Source organism: Babylonia areolata, chromosome 3, assembly GCF_041734735.1.
Source record: "Babylonia areolata isolate BAREFJ2019XMU chromosome 3, ASM4173473v1, whole genome shotgun sequence".
In the NCBI taxonomy this organism is placed as follows: domain Eukaryota; kingdom Metazoa; phylum Mollusca; class Gastropoda; order Neogastropoda; family Buccinidae; genus Babylonia; species Babylonia areolata.
The window spans coordinates 40,303,056-40,320,975 of NC_134878.1; the positions used below are offsets into that span (position 1 = coordinate 40,303,056).

Genomic DNA, 17,920 nt, shown 5'->3' on the forward strand with positions numbered 1-17,920 from the left:
ATATTTTTGAGTGATTGCATACAAACACAGTATTCAAGGAAATTTGTGCCTTATATTGTAAGTGTTTTAGAATGTAAAGGAGGATAAAAATGTAGCAGTACCAGATATCATGTCCTTGACTAAAAATACTCCTTTATTAACCCATTGCATGTAATAGAAAGTATGATCCTAATTTCTAAACTTGGAGTTCCAAAATAAAGGTTAAATTAGAACTTCTTGACTTTTGGATCCTGTCACAACCCGTAAGGGGTTGCCCATATACCCCCACCCTTCCCAGACTAACGTACGTCCCGACAACACAAACACAGAAAAGTTCAGCTCGTTTCTTTACTGACACATGAAACGAAATAAAGACATGATAAATCAAAGCACACAAAAGTTTCCCCCCATCAAACTACAGCACAAATAACTAATTCAGTTCCAATCCATGTCGCAAAGTCACTGCAGCACCAGTCCAGCACATCGACAATACCAGAGTTCACCTGAGCGAACTCCACCCAACAGCTGAAGATTGAAGTCACTTGTAGACTCTAGGATTAATGTAGGATGGGGAGAGGGAGACAATGGAAAAGGGCACTGGAAGTGTGGAGTGGGAGTGGGAGCGGGAGTGAGGAAAAACTGAAGAGGACAACGGGAAGGGGAACGAAGACTGTTCCAGTGTCGATCCTGGAGTTCCGTTGAGGGCAGTGGCACGAGTGGAAAAGTCACAGGGAAATCTGTCACACAATGAACTCCCAGTCTCTGTAGACTATACTCTCTTCCAAATTCAAAAGAGTACCACCCCACTCCCTTCCTCAAGTAATACGCATTACACTAAGTTGGGAAGTACGTGGATATCCCGTCGCTTTTACACTGAAAGCAACTATCATGAAAAGCACATGAATGGTTAGTTAACTTTTCCCAAATAATGAAGGAGTTAACACAATATGAAAAAGTCAATTGCAAAGAGCCCCAGATGACAATATGTCAGCCTAGTGTCTATACTGTTGGTCTTGAATAATAAAAACAAAACTCAGTCATGAAATATCACAACTAGCAATGTCGTTTCAATTGCCACAAAATGTTTTAGAAAATTCGTAATGCCATTAGATACAGTTTTCATTATAAAGAAAATACATTTGAGCCAATAACCCGAGCTGAATACATAGAAAAATAACACACCTAAACAGAACACACAAATTCCTCAATTCCCCAAAATATCTAGAAATAAAAGAATACTGGAATTAAAAGATGTCCGATAAAAACCTCCCCTAACCTTACAAAAGCACGATACCTAATTCTCCTCGAAGACAAAAATTACGTCACATCATTAATTTAACACTACAAGCACAAATACATGACTCCCTCACCCGTCACCAGGTAGACACAGGCACACCACTGGCCCAGAGTGAAAACACAGACCACACACAGAGGAAGAAGGGGGTGACAAGGAAAACGCTCCACTACTTTTTTCAGACGGCACCCAACAGCTCACACGCTGGAACGGCGACCTGTCTCTAAGAGATCTTGGCATCAAAAGCGAAGCTGAATCTGTCTACCTAACCTACATTAATTTCTGAACTCGCTCAGAGTTAAAAAAATGCTCAAGGAATAGGAACATGCCACAACCATATCCCAGAGATGCATGTGTATATGCCCAGCGTTAAACTGAGCATATACATGAAGGAGAGAGGGTGGTGAAGGAGACAGGAAGAGAGAGGGGGGTGGGGGGGGGGGAAGAAGGGAGAGAGAAAGGGGGGAAGAGGGAAGGAGAAAAGAGGTGCACACAGGCACACACACAGATTGCCAACGAACCGTGACAGATCCTTTTGTTTTATCGTAAAATGTCTTTTGCCATGAATCCATCTTTCCAGAATAGATGAATTAAATAATTATAAATATACTGATGTCCAAAAATTTCACAGATTCTATTTCTGGACATTCTGCCATTGAATTGGTAAACCATTTTTTGTTGTATTCTTTTTTCTTCTTTTCTTTTAAATCCATATTATTTTAGGGACATAATAAAAGCTTTAATGTATGGTATTCCAATATTTCCCTTGCTTGCATTTTGAACCGCTATTGTCCTTTTCATTTCATCTCTTTTGTTGTTCCAGACAAAATCAAAACAAAGTTGTTGAAAATCCTGATGTACTTTACTTGGCGGATTTTGTGGTAATAACCATAAATGAATTAATTCAGGCAATATTAGTGACTTAAGTACAGCTACTCTTCCTAATGGTATAATTGATAACATTCATGTGTTAATAAAATGTTTGTATCTCTGAATTTTTTAGAAAAAATATGTCTGCCATATCTTTAAGGTCATAGGGGTAAACCAGAGGCCCAAGATTTCAAATTTTGGTGTTTCCCTGCCTACTACCAGAAATTTACTGTTTTATCATAATTCAACCCAAGTCCTGACACTTTATAAAAGTAATCTAAGACAGAAAAAAATATCTTTTCAAATGATTTTGTCACCTTCTAAATGGAAGGATGCATTATCAGCAAACTGACTTATTTTGAGGTCAGTGTTAAAAAAACATTTATTCCTTTTATTTCAAAATCTTTAATTTTACAGGCCAAAATTTCTGCACAAAGAGTAGATACACATGGAGAAACTGTGTCTCCTTGTCTACATCCTCTCTCAATTTTTGATTGTTTTAAGTAGCACCATTAATTCTAACAGATGATTTTATACTTGTATAAAAAGGCTGAGATTGAACACTGCATGTCATCCTTAAAATCAAAGTTTTTAAAACATTTTCCAAAATCTGTTCTGCTCTCTGAGTGAAGAGTAGGCTGATATTCCTCACCTTCCACTTCCAAATAATTGTCAGACTGCAGTTTATTTTCATTGTCTTCAAGCATTCATTCTAATTTTCATTAAGCAGTGGCTAAGACCTGTGTCACTGCATTTAGATTTGCTCATACTTTTTTTTTTTTTTTTTTTTTCCCTTGTACACAAGGTTATATTTTGACTTTTCACGACATCAATGTGATTCAACATTCACATAGCAAAACATTTGGTCCATCAATGATCATCGGAAAAAAAAAAGAAGAAGAAAAAAATCATTAATCTGTTGAGATACAAGGGTTTTTTCAATATGATAATACTTATAATAGTAATAATAAGATGAAGAACAATAACAAATAATAAAGAACAAGATACCAAATGTCACATCATGGCATGTATACATGTTGAGATAGTTTCAAGGAGCACCAGTTGTTGTTGTTTTTTGTTTTTTGTTGTTGTTTTTATAAAGTGTGTTATTAGAGGATTATTATGTTATCCATTACCTGTGGCAGCTTACTTCTTTTATCAAAAATTGATGTACAAACATGTCAAATTTTGCAGTATACTCATTTCTGATATTGTTAAAAATTCTATCAAACATGCATCATTCATATACTGTATTATGATGGCAGTTTTCATTTTACTCAATGTTCTATTACCAACACAGAGTATGGTAGCCATTTTTTAACAAAATCACAGTAATTCATTTCCATTGTGTGTATATGCTTTTCTAACTTGTATCTATACTTGAGGTCAAGCAGGAATGCTTGCAGAGTTGGTTTTATTTGATTGATTCTACTCCTGTGTATAAAAATTTTTGCCCATAATAACATTAAATCTAAAGTGTCATCCATTGTATTTTTATCATCAGTTCCAAACAATGCCAATTCAAAGTTCAATGACAGTCGTTCACAGTTTTCACATTTCTCTCTCAATAGCTTATTAAAGTCCTGCCAAAAGGTTTGCGTAACTGGACAAAACCATAAATAATGTTGCACTGTGTCTTTTTCAATATAACAGAAATTGCATTTGTCATCGTCAACTACACCCATGTTTTTTAGGATGATATTTGATACTAAAATTCCATGACATATTCTAAGCTGAAACCATTTCATTTTTATTTCTTTGATTCTATTTATCTTTTTCAATGTTTTCTTCCAGTCAATCTGTGTACCTAACCTATTTTCCCATTTCATAAAAGCTTTCATGTCAAAAATTTCGTTTTTCTCCAAGATTATATCGTAATAAATCCGTGTTCCCTTTTTTACCCCACAAATGGTTTTTAACGCCTTACTATTTTCATTGTTGTCATGATTCTCTAATATTATATTTCTTTTTCTGATGTATTCTTTGATTGATTGAATGCAACTAAGGTAATTTAGGTAATTCGTTCTTATTCCCCACTTCTTAAAAAAGTCTTCCTGCCTTAAAAACTGGCAGTTTTCATCCAGAATATCACGCACGAAAAATGCATTTTTTGCAGTCCAGTTCTTAAAATGAAAAGGATTGTTGTCGATTCTAAATTTAGCATTGAAAAAGATGGGTTCAGCTAATAACTCTTTACTGTTATCTAGTTCAGTATGTGTGTTGAAACTGTCATAAGCTTTCATAACGTCTTTCCAAAAGTTATTATAATTATCTTTTAAGAACCTCTTTGAGCCATAACAGTTTAACCTAGCTATTTCCGGGCAAGTGGTTTGTAATATTCTTTTCCATTTGAAATTTCCTACATAGAGTTTCCTTACCCAGGACAGTTTCAGTGCTTGTATAAATGCGTGTATGTTTGGTAATCCAATGCCCCCATTTTCAATACTGTGAACTGAGTGTATTCGTTTTATTTTGTCCGGCTTCTTGTCCCATACAAATTCAAAACACATATTCTGAAGTTTTTTAATTTCACTGTCTGGTGGGTTTGGTAACAACATCCACAGGTACACTAGTTTAGACAGTATGAGGGATTTTAATATAGCTACCCTTCCTAGTGGTGTACATGATCGTTTAGACCAAATCTTGAATAAATTTCTAACTTCCATTAGTTTGTCTTCTACGTTAAATTCTGTCAAGTGTGATAGATCATTCATAAACCAAATGCCAAGGATTTTAAATTTCTTAGGATTCCAATTCATACGTTTTTCTGTTAAATACTTTACATTTGAATTCTTATTTCTACCTAACCATACATTAACGGTTTTTTCAATATTTAATTTTAAACCTGAAATTTCTTCAAAAGAATTTAATGTATCAAATAACTTATTGTAAGATTTTCTATCTCCGTCAAGCGTGAATGAAGTGTCATCTGCAAACTGGCTTATTTTGAATTCTACGTCTGAAATCTGTATCCCTTTAATTTCTTCATCTTCCCGAATTTTACACGCTAGTATCTCTGCACACAATACAAATAAATATGGTGATAGTGGATCCCCTTGTCTACACCCTCTGCCTATGGGGAAGCTTCGAGACCTTTTTCCGTTAACTATCACATAGGCTTTGATATTATTATAAAAGGTATGTATCCATTGACTAATATCCTTTCCAAAACCAAACGCTTTCAGAACATTTTGAATATATATCCAATTGACAGAGTCAAAGGCTTTCTCAAAGTCTATGGAGACTAAAAGACCAGGCAGATTTCTTTTTTCTAGGTAGTTTATCATGTCATACAATGTTCGTATATTGTCTCCTATGTACCGTCCTGCTATAAACCCTGTCTGGTCCTCGTGAATAAGTTTTGGTAATACTGTTTTCATCCGGTTTGCAATACAAGTTGACCCAATTTTATAAGTGACATTAAGGAGAGAAATTGGTCGCCAGTTTGTTAAGTATTCCCTAGGTTTATCCCCCTTCGGTAAACATATTACAAGTCCTTCTTTTTGTGTGATAGACATTTCCCCTTTAGTAAAGCCCTCATTTAGTGATCGAATTACAAAATCTCCTAGCTGTCTCCAAAAGAACTTAAAAAAATTAACAGTCATTCCGTCAGTTCCTGGGCTTTTGTCGTTTTGCATGTTTTTTAATGCTTGCGAAGCTTCTTCTTTACTTATCAGTCCCTCTAATTCGTCAGATTCGTCTTTATTCAATGTTGGTACTTTTGTGTAAAGATCGATATCTATCATTCTACAATTTCTATTTTTATAAAGTTCCTCGTAAAACGTCTTTGTTTCTTCTAACATTTCTTCTCTATCCGATAAAACTCTACCGTCTTCTGTCACCAGTTTCAACATCTGTTTGCTTACAAAGTGCCTTTTCTCCAAAGAACAAAAATATTTCTCTATTTTTTCCCCTTGAGATGCCCATCTTGCCTTAGACCTTAAAATTATTCCTTCCATTTTTGTTTTCCTAAATTCAGCTAGATGTAATTTTTTCTCATTTAGCAGTATTAGATCACCTTCGTTTAAGGGTGACTTTCTCTCTAAATTTTGTATTTCGTTTTCTAATTTTTGTTCATGCTGTTTTGATTCCCTTGTCCTATGTATGCTATATGTAATTGACTTTGCTCTGATTTCCATAAGAAGCGTATCTAAAAACAGTTGGTCTGATATCATGAACTGAATCTTGTCATTAGGTATCTGGTTCAGGTTATCTCTTGCATATGGAAATACTGCATATTGACCTTTGATTTCTTCAATAGTTTCATTTATAAGTTTTACGTATGCATGATCTTTGAGTAATGAAGAGTTAAATTTCCACAAGGTTTTAATTTTCTCCTCAGTCTTAAAGGTGAGTTCAGTCAATATCAAGGAATGGTCACTTCTATATCCATAAACAATATCTACATTGCTAACATAAGTAATCAGTGTATCTGAGACTAAAAAGAAATCAAGTCTACTTTGCTGGAATGGGTTTGTTCTCCTCCAACTATATCGGAGAACTTCTGGATTTAGCTCTCTCCAAACATCTACCAGTTCTAAATGGGAAATCATTTCAAATACTACTTCTCTAGCTTTGGCATTGTTAATGTGTTTATAATTATAATCGAGACTTGGATTTAATACAAGGTTCCAATCTCCTGCAATGATCACATCCAAGACATCTAGCGCTACAATCTTTTCTTTAACTTCTTCGAAAAAATCAGGTTCGTCTTTGTTTGGACCATAAATATTTACGAGCACTATATGTCTACCCATTGTATTTAACACCAGTATAATGTAGTTTCCTTTTTTTATCCCTTATTGTCTTTTTAATTTTGAAATCAAAATTATTGTTCAGTAATATAGCCACTCCTCTCGATCTGCTGTTATTTGAGGAAAATACACATTCATAACCCCATTCAGTTCTAATCTGTTGCTCTAATGTCTTAGTGAAGTGGGTATCCTGTAGGAAATACACTGAACAGTTTTTCTGTCTTAAATGTTGAAATACATCTCTTCTTTTTTGGAAATTACCTAGACCTTGGCAGTTGAGAGATGATATTGTAAAGCTACACATTACTAGTTTGCTTGTCTGGTATAAAACTAATGCTCCTTATTTTCATTGTGTATTTTTCAGACATGCCGTGTTTATGTTTATCATGACGTAAAGCATAAGTTTGACAAAAATGAATATTATCAAAAATAAAGCGTGAAATGTACGTGACTTGAAAAAAGAAAAAGAAAATATATTGAAAGTGACAAAACATTCTTCTGCGGATGGGTTTCGCTGGGCCTTTAGCACATGAAAACACAAGTACTGTCATGGATTAGTAAAATATACATGTATAAATCAGTTCACCGATACACGGTTACTTACGTAAACATGTAGAAGTCATAGAACACATGAACTGAAGTAACCCCATGTAACTTTCTCTGGGGACATAAATATTGCAAGAGGAAGAAAAAGCAACACACACACTAAAAACAACACACACAAAGTAGCAATACAGCTTCCATTTCTTTTTTCAATTATATACCTAAAAAGACAACACCGAAAAGCAAACCAAAACGGAAAATATGGTCTTCGCATAGATTTCAACCAAGGGCCACAACCCTCCCCAACCTTCCGCACCGGCATTGTACTGCACCCCCTCCCTCCCCCCCAGCCCCCATCCCCCCTCCCCTTCACCCTCCCCATCCCGTAGAGGACAGCAGGGGGAAAAAACGTGCTTGTGCGGGAAAACAAAACAAAACAAAACAAACTCACACACACACACACACACACACACACTCAAAACAACAACAACAACAGCAAAAAAAAACAAAAAAAAACACACACACACACACACACACACACACACTCACACAAAAACGTGCACTACGTGACCAGATCAAAACATCTGAGCTGATTTCATAACACCAACCTGTCCTCCCTGTACGCGTCCATCCAAACCTGATGTCCTTAGATTTTTGGTTATCGGTACAACTGTACTTTTAGCATAAAAAAATGTATACATTTCTATATGTTTGTACATTGGTATTTTGCTCTATATTAACACTTTTGTAAACCCGCGGAGTATTGCATATTTATCATGCACACGCAACCGCTGATGTTACTCCTGTGCATGTAGAAAATAAATAAATAAATATACTAATAAAAAATATTAAAGTGATAACAGCCAGTTTACCAACAATATATATGGAGTGATGCATCACAGTAATAACAACACGTGTTAAACAACATCATCAAGACATGCACAAAAAGGACTTCATTTAGTACAGTGGTTTTGGCTATTTGATTGAAACCAGTTTCAGTTTCACTCTCTCAAGGAGGCGCCAACGCGCTCGGACAAATCCATACATGCCACACCACGTCCGCAATTCAGATGCCCGGGCAGCAGCACAACCCAACGCGTCTGAATGCATACATACATATATATATACATACATACATACATATATCTTTACTTTGACCTAATTTGACCCAGTGACATTCAAGAATGACAAAGTGGCCACACACACACACACACACACACACACTGATGCACGCACTTGTTGACTCACCCACATGCACACACATCGACACACCCTCACAGTCACACGCACGCATGTGAACACGCGCGCATGTGCGCGCACTCACAAAAAAACAACGAAAAAAAAAAACACTCACACATACCTCACATTCCCACACACACACACACACACACACACACACAAACACACACTCGCACGCACATACACACACACACACAAAAACAAAACAAACAAACAAAAACAAACAAACAGACAAACTCATAATTACCGGTTCTAGAACATTTCCAATAGTTCACCCTACGCGCACAATTGATTTCATGACACGAATATAAAAAAAAAATTAAATTAAAAAAAATAATAATAATAATAATAAAAAAAAAAATAATAAAAAATAAAAAAAAACCAAGAGAGAAAGAGAGAGAAAACAAAAAACGCAATACCTTCTGTATGTTTGAGTATTCATGTATCAATTACACAAGATGCACATATCAATTTCACAGATTACACGAACCTCTTCCGACTATCTTATTCACATTTAGTCAAACTGCATTCATTCAGGATTCAGTCTTCAATTGTCTTTTCCTTTACACTCTGTCACACCCAAACACATGCTTCTTAATAATACCGAGTTAAAAAAAAACAACAAAAAAACCTACAACAGCAAAACACTCACACACTTGAAATCCTGAAAGTGACAGCAGCCAGCTGATCAACAGTGTATATAGGGATACAGAGTGATGCCTCACAGTATTAACAACAAATATTCAACTTCGCCAAGACACACGAAGCATAGTTTAGTTATGTAAGATACCTGACTGAAACCAGCATCATGCAACAATGCATGCATGTATGTATCTTTTCTAGCGTCAAATTTGAGCCTGTGAAATTAAGAATAACTTAATCGCCACACACACACACACACACACGCGCGCGCATAAAATAAATAGATAAATAAATAAAGATAAATAAATAATTTAAATTAAAAAATCTCACTCATAAGCAGACTCACACATAGAGACACCCACATGAGTACACACACACCCACACACACACACACATCCCCACACACACACACATATACACACACACACGCCATACATACTCACTCAAACCGCACACACATATACGCGAAGAGAGGGAACAGATAAAAATTAAAAAACAAAACAAGCAAACAAACAGAGAGAGAAAAAAAACAACAAAAAAACCCAAGCTAGAAAGCAAAACCAAAATTAGCAATTCTAGAGCGTTTCCAATAGTTTACACCACAAGCACTATAACAAAATATAGACCAAGGTGAATAAAATCGAACGCCGCACCGTCTGTAGATTTCAGTTTACTTGTATTGGTTTCACACAGTGCACGTTTCGACCCGTACCTCTTCGAATCTGTTATTCAAACTGACACTCAGAATCACTTCAGAAATGCGTCCTTTCAGAATTCACAGTTGATTGCTGTTCCAGTCCTCGGCTAAGTTTTCTCCATCACTCTCTGCCACATACGATAAAGTAAGAGAAAAATGTACATTTTTTGAATCTCATCTAGCTAAAAGACATGATGTTTTTTCTGTTTTATCGTCTGATGATGAATATATCATACAGTCAGTAGCTAAATTTATCTCAGAAGCACAAAAAATAAGGCATAATCACAAAGATCAGAACACACCAGAGTAAATGAGGAGGATATCCATATGTAAATTTTATTTTCTTATGTTAATTTGGTAAGGTAGATAATTGATATATTGAACTATTTCACTCCTAGAATGGGTGGTCGAGTTTGAATGATTAGTTTCTTTGTGTGTGTGTGTGTGTGTGTGTGTGTGTGTGTGTGTGTTCCGCTTGCTTAATGTATCGTGAGAGAGTTATATTTAGAGATTTTGTTTGTTTGTTTGTTTGGTGATGAAATGCTGTTAAGCAGAATGTTGCTTTGCATTTAAGAGGATTTAAGAATTAATCCCCGTCACCCCCTTGTCAATAGACCATTACAGGTAATGACAATAAAAATGTCAAAGTCAAAGTCAAAGTCTCTGCCACACCCAAACACAAGCTTCTTCCCGTACTATCTCGCCCTCAGCACTAAGCAGACTTTCCTCCCCCCCCCCCAAAAAAAAAACAACAACAACAACAACAACAACAACAAAAAAACAAAACAAAAAAAAAACAACCACACCCCCTCAACACTCCTCGTGGTCATCATTCTGCCTTATTTATACGTAACCACAAATTTAACAGTCCAGTCTCATTTCTCATTTGACAAGATTATATAGATAATACACATTAATACTAATTAATACATTTTATTACACTAAAAAAATTTTTTTTAACCAAAAAAACAAAACAAAAAACAAACAAACAAAAAACAAAAACAAAAAAAGCCCTCTTGGTTTCAGTCCAGTGTTCATAAATTATCAGTGTTATCTGTCTATCACACCAACCTGTTTTCTTCTTCGATGCTGATATCACCTGGTGACATGGCTCGTTTAAAGGCGTCATCTAAGTCCGTGTGAATGTTGATTTTCACGATCACACCATTTTTTAGTTTTGCCAGAATCTTCCCAGAAGAGGTCCAAGCGGACATGGTAGCCGAGTGGTTCATGGCACTCCTCAGCAGTTTGTAGTTTGCTGCCGTCAGGTCCTCCCCGATGCTGGTGCCCTTTCCTTTCAGCTTTCGCCGGTTGATCAGCACCTGGTCTCTCTTCTTACGGTCGAAGAACCGAACCAGTATCGGTCTAGGTTTGTCCCCGCCACGCCTGCCAGTCCTGTGTGCCACCTCTATGTCAGCTATTTTGACATTCACCCCCACGCTGTCAGTAAAGAGAGAACACATTTTCTTTGCACAGTCCTCTGCTGTCTCGTTCTCTTTCTCTGGGACTTGGAACACCCGCACGTGACACCTCCGGGAGTATTGTTCCAGGTCATTTTGTTCTTTCTCCACCTCCCTTATTCTGTTCTCTTGCTGTCTGATGATATTGTGCATCGTCTCATTTTTCTTTTTCACGTCTCTCAACTCCCGGTCTTGTCTTTCTCTCTCAGCCTCCATGTCAAACACCTTCCCTTCCAAAGCAACGATTTTTTCCATGAAATTATTTGTTAATGTTTTTATTTCTTCTTTCATCTTTGTAAAGTCTTCTCTCGTCGGTAAATCTTCCAGACACTCCAGACGCTTTTCTATCTTGTTGAGAACGGCTTGGATATCCATATTGGCAGATTTTTCACTGCTGGCGAGCTCTACTATGTGTTGACGTTTTTCTGTCTTGTTTGAAGGTAGTTTGTTCAGCACAAATACTGACGTCACTATCTTCTGTTGACGAAGAATATATTCTTTTACTTCTCGGCTCACTCATCTCCTTCCACTGTTCACTTTCTCCTCACACTCTTTTTGCACAACACAGAATCCAACGTTCAGCAGAGTTCACAATTTCGGGAAGCACTGTTCAAACACAACACGATATCGGTGCACCTGTACCCATGTCAGTCTCCATTATGTCGCCGTTGTTAACATTTTTTATGCGCCTTTTGCCCGCCGATCCAGAATTCAGATGATGTTAAAAAACATATCGTTGGAATCGTCGAGGGCTTGTCTACTCCTTTGCACTGTCGTAATGACAATCGGATAATCAAAAATAGCGATCTTAATTAATTTTGAACAGAGCTTGGAAAGACGACTGCGCCCTACTTGAGCGAGAACTCACCCCCGATTTGCTGACACTTTATAAAAGTAATCTAAGACAGAAAAAAATATCTTTTCAAATGATTTTGTCACCTTCTAAATGGAAGGATGCATTATCAGCAAACTGACTTATTTTGAGGTCAGTGTTAAAAAAAACATTTATTCCTTTTATTTCAAAATCTTTAATTTTACAGGTCAAAATTTCTGCACAAAGAGTAGATACACATGGAGAAACTGTGTCTCCTTGTCTACATCCTCTCTCAATTTTTGATTGTTTTAAGTAGCACCATTAATTCTAACAGATGATTTTATACTTGTATAAAAAGGCTGAGATTGAACACTGCATGTCATCCTTAAAATCAAAGTTTTTAAAACATTTTCCAAAATCTGTTCTGCTCTCTGAGTGAAGAGTAGGCTGATATTCCTCACCTTCCACTTCCAAATAATTGTCAGACTGCAGTTTATTTTCATTGTCTTCAAGCATTCATTCTAATTTTCATTAAGCAGTGGCTAAGACCTGTGTCACTGCATTTAGATTTGCTCATACTTGGCTAGGACAAGTCATTGCCTTTTTACTTGCCTGAATAAATAATTATTTGCTGACATTCTCCTCACATTCCTGAGTGACGCAGATCGTTTCCAAGTTATTAAAAAAGTCAGGTTAACCTTGTCAAAGCTAAAGCTAAATATAATAGTTCCAAAACAATGTAAAAGTTTTCACAAGACAGAGATATTTAGCTGCCATTTGGGTACGGCTTTTGTGGCAGTTACAGGGGCATGTATTATCTGCCGTTTGAGAATGGCTTACATGGCAGTCTAAAGGTTAAGACTACTGTTGTGTATGTACAAATATAAGCCTCACTCATGCTGTCTTCTCAAGAAAATACTCCTACAACCTCTGATTTCCCATACAGACATAGGCATGCTTCCTCTTGTGTGTACCCAAAAAAAGAAACACACTAACACACCCATGCACGGAAAGCAAAACTAAAGAATATTCAAGAAATAGGAAAGTTAAAAAATGCAGACATTATGGTCCTGATGGCACTGTTGGCCATGGCTTTACGTACACTGCACATGCTAGATCTGATGGAACTCACTGATCACATTTCTTTCCCATGACACGAGGACGACATGGGCACTGGCCGCTATTCTTGTTGCACACTGGGGACTGAGAGCCACCTTTGTTGCACATGCAGTCTGTAACACACATACATTCATCTACACATGAAGACACATATACACACTTTTTCAAAACAACAATAATTTAAGATAATTTAACTCGTCATCGAAATATTTTGACTTTTTCCTGCTTTGTATTCAGTTCATTGACAAAAATGCTGGTACCATTAGCTTGGGAAATCTTTCTAGATTCTATTCATTGCTAGAAACACCATCTGCGTCATAAGGCAGTCCTTTATTTGAACGTTTTAGTTGGGTCACTGGCCGCAGTCTTTGCCCGGCTCCTCTCCTCACTCGCTCAACAAAATGTCGGACCGACTCCGTGCTCAAGACATGCGATCATGGCGAACTAAATCAACCAAGATTACTTTCTTTAGCTGATGCTCAGAAAGAATTGAAGCATAAATTTGAAGGAGAAGACAGTTGTGAGCATTTATAGGACGATTTGATAGAAAATAAAGGGAACAATCAAGAGAGTGGCCAAGATACGACTATCAGTGAGTGATGCCGGCTGTTCAGCTCTAGCAGACCACAGAAGTCGCCGAATTTTTAGCAGGACACAGTTTGAGCTATTTTCTTGGCACTCAGCCAATGCGGTCTGATGAGAACTGGATAAAGTGACCGTGTGAGAGGGGTGAAGAGGAGGGGGGCGGAGACTGAGGGGGCGTGGCCTCACATCCATATTATCACTTGCAGAAGTCACAATGCATTATGTATCTATTTCTTTTTCAGTTTTTTTTTATATTGTGGCTGTTCTAGTATGATTTTGTGTGTGCAGATATCCATTTGTCCAGAAAATATATTTTAGTGCAAATTACGTGACTAATGTTTGTAATGAACAAGTTGAAAATGTGACAAAAAACAAAACACTGATTTCAAAACAACAGCATGTCACTGAAAATATATAAAATGGGAAAACATCATGTGTTTTGTATTCTTTATTCATTTCCCTTTCAGAAAATATATACTTTTATGGGTCTTTTTCCAATAACAAAGTGCACAGAATTTTTTGAAAATTTGTACACGATTTTTGTGAAAAAAACATGGCAAATAGATTTCACTTAAACCTTATTTTCCTGGCAGCGAAAGGGTTAAGATAAACCTACAAAACACAGTCCATGACACACTATCTAAACTATTTAGCTCCTTAGGGCAAATAAGATAAGGCTGTGCTGAGGAATTCAGCCCTTTGCTTAATTTATCATTCCCAGAATTTTTTTTTTTCTTTTTTGTAAAAATGGAAAAAAAACAATGGTGGTGTGTCCATCGAGATCGATGATGACCATCGTTGTCATCCAGCTGGGGGATGTGGGGAGGGTGGTGGTGGGGTGGGGGGGAGGATGCTCATGAATCTATCTGTGAATGCGCAGATGGCTGAATAGACCAATCTGCGCATGAAATGTTCGCTGACAGTTGGGGCAGACAAAGACAGGCATACCATTGTCAGGGAGCTTGTTTGCCCGTGACTTTCTGGCCTGCCTCTTCTCAACAGCTGCAGCAGTCCTGTTGGCCTCGCACAACCTGGCGCCTTTGTGCACAGCAGCGTGCCATTTGTCACGGTCCACTGCAGATTCCTCCCAGGAGTCAGGGTTGATATCAAACGTTTTCAGAGAGACTTTCAGAGTATCTCTGAAGCACTTCTTCTGACCTCCGTGTGATCTCTTCCCTTGTTGCAGCTCGCCATAGAAGAGCCTTTTGGGCAGCCGATGGTCTGGCATGCGCGCCACGTGTCCAGCCCAGCGAAGCTGGGACTTCATCAGGATGGTGAAGATGCTGGGAAGGGTGGCTTTTGCAAGCACCTCTGTGTCTCGGGTCCTGTCTTGCCACTTGATGTTCAGTAGCTTCCTGAGGCATGTTGTGTGGAAGTGGTTAAGCTTCTTGGCATGTCGTTGGTACACTGTCCAAGTTTCGCAGGCGTACAGTAGTGTGGGGAGAACTACTGCTCTGTAGACCTTTAGCTTGGTCTCAAGACTAATGCCTCTTCTGTTCCAGACATTTGCATTGAGTCTACCAAAAGTTGCGCTTGCTCTTGCAATCCTGACATTCACTTCATCGTCGACTGTCACATTTCGTGACAGTGTGCTGCCAAGGTATGTGAACTGCTCCACCGCACTGAGTCTCTGACCGTTGACTGTGATGTTGGGCTCAACGTAGGGTTTCCCTGGGGCTGGCTGATGGAGAACTTCAGTTTTCCTCGTGCTGATGGTAAGGCCGAAGTTCCTGCTGGCAGTGGCAAACTTGTCGACGCTGAGTTGCATGTCAGCTTCAGATCCAGCGTTGAGGGCACAATCATCAGCACACAAAAAGTCTCTGATGATGTCTGTCATGACCTTCGTTTTTGCTTGAAGCCTTCTGAGGTTAAACAGCTTGCCATCTGTTCGGTACTTTAGGCCGATTCCAACATCGCCATCTCTGAAGGCATCAGTAAGCATTGCAGAGAACATGAGGCTGAACAGCGTTGGAGCCAGGACGCAGCCTTGCTTGACACCATTTGTGACAGCAAAAGGAGCAGATGTTTCGCCATGGTCCTGGACTCGAGCCTGCATACCTTCATGGAATTGGCTGACCAAGGAAATAAATTTCCGAGGGCATCCGTACTTGGTCATGATCTTCCACAGTCCCTCTCTACTCACGGTGTCGAAGGCCTTAGTGAGGTCGACATAGGTGGAGAACAGATCAGCATTTTGCTCCTGACATTTCTCTTGCAGCTGCCTTGCAGCAAACACCATGTCGGTGGTTCCGCGCTCTTTCCGGAATCCACATTGGCTCTCAGGCAAATGACCTCGGTCAAGGTGTGCTGTGAGGCGGTTTAGTAGGATCCTGGCAAGTATCTTGCCTGCGATGGAGAGCAAGGAAATACCCCGATGGTTATCACAGGCTTGCTGGTTCCCCTTTCGCTTGTACAAGTGAATGATAGATGCATCTTTGAAATCCTGGGGGATCATCTCTTCTTTCCACATGAGTGAGTACAGCTGATGGAGCTTCTTAGTCAGCACAGTGCCTCCATCCTTGTAGACCTCTGCTGGTATGGAGTCTGAGCCAGGTGCTTTGCCACTGGATAGCAGACGGATTGCTTTCTGGGTCTCAAGAGGTGTTGGCGGATCGTCCAGTGCTTCGTTGATGGGGACTTGTGGGAGACGGTCTATGGCTTCATCATTTATGAAGGAAGGGCGATTTAAGACACTGTTGAAGTGCTCAGCCCAGCGTTCGAGAATTTTCTCCTTCTCGGTGATCAAGGTATTCCCATCTGCACTGAGGAGGGGGGATGATCCTGAGGATGTGGGGCCGTAGACTTCTTTTAAGGCATCATAGAACCTCTTCATATCGTGCCTGTCAGCATATCCCTGGATCTCATCAGCTTTGTCACTCAGCCACTTATCCTGCATCTGGCGTAACTTTTGCTGAACAGTCCTGCGGATGGCATCGTACGCATCCTTTTTTGATGTGGACTTTGGGTTGCTCAGGTAGGCTTGATGCAGACGGCGTTTCTCATCCAGAAGCTGCTTGATTTCATCACAGTTTTCATCAAACCAGTCTTTGTGCTTTCTGGTCATGGGTCCCAGGGTCTCTAAAGCTGTACTATAGATCAGCTCACGCAGGGTCCTCCAGTCAGACTCCACATTCTGGTTGTCCAGAGAGGCGGATTCCAGACGATCTTCCAGCAGCTCCACAAAGGACTGTTTGATGGTGATGTTTTTCAGCTTGGCGATGTTAAGCCGTTTTGGAGCCTTCTGGCCTTGGGGGCGTCTCTTGGGTTGGATTCGAATATTCAGCTTCGAGACTACAAGGCGATGGTCTGTCCAACACTCGGCGCCGCACATGGTCTTTGTTACACGTACATCTTGCCTATCCCTTTTCCTGACGATGACATAATCGATGAGATGCCAATGCTTTGAGCGAGGGTGCATCCATGACGTCCTGTTACAGGTAGGGAGGCAGAAAACTGTGTTGGTTATCAGCAGTTCGTGCTCTGCACAGGTCTGAAGCAAAAGCAATCCATTTGGGTTGCAGTGGCCCACACCGTGCTTTCCAATCACTCCATCCCAGGAGATGTAGTCAGAGCCAACTCTAGCATTGAAGTCCCCAAGAATGATGAGCTTGTCTGCTTTAGGGATAGCAGCAACGACAGAGTGAAGGTCCTCGTAGAACTTCGCCTTCACTTCATCCGGGTTGGTCATGGTTGGGGCGTAGGCACTGACAATGGTGAGGTGCTTCTGGCCAGATGCCAGTGGGAGTTTCATGGTCATAAGCCTATCGTTGACTCCCTTTGGGATTCCAGCTAGCTTGCTGACAAGTGCTGTTTTTACTGCAAAACCAACGCCAGCCTCACGTCGCTGTTCACTTCCTCGTCCACTCCAGAAGAAGGTGTAACCAGATCCCTGTTCACAGAGCTCGCCTTCGCCTGCAAGCCGAG

The 17,920-nt window shown here is 39.1% G+C and overlaps 1 protein-coding gene across 1 annotated transcript in view; it reads right to left on the reverse strand.

Annotated features, from left to right (window-relative positions):
• Positions 1-17,920, reverse strand: part of LOC143279982 (laminin subunit alpha-like) — a 305,618-nt gene that overhangs the window by 243,296 nt on the left and 44,402 nt on the right. The window contains exon 15 of the mRNA XM_076584380.1: positions 13,425-13,524. Coding sequence (XP_076440495.1) covers positions 13,425-13,524 — 100 coding nt within the window. The remainder of the gene's footprint in view (positions 1-13,424; positions 13,525-17,920) is intronic.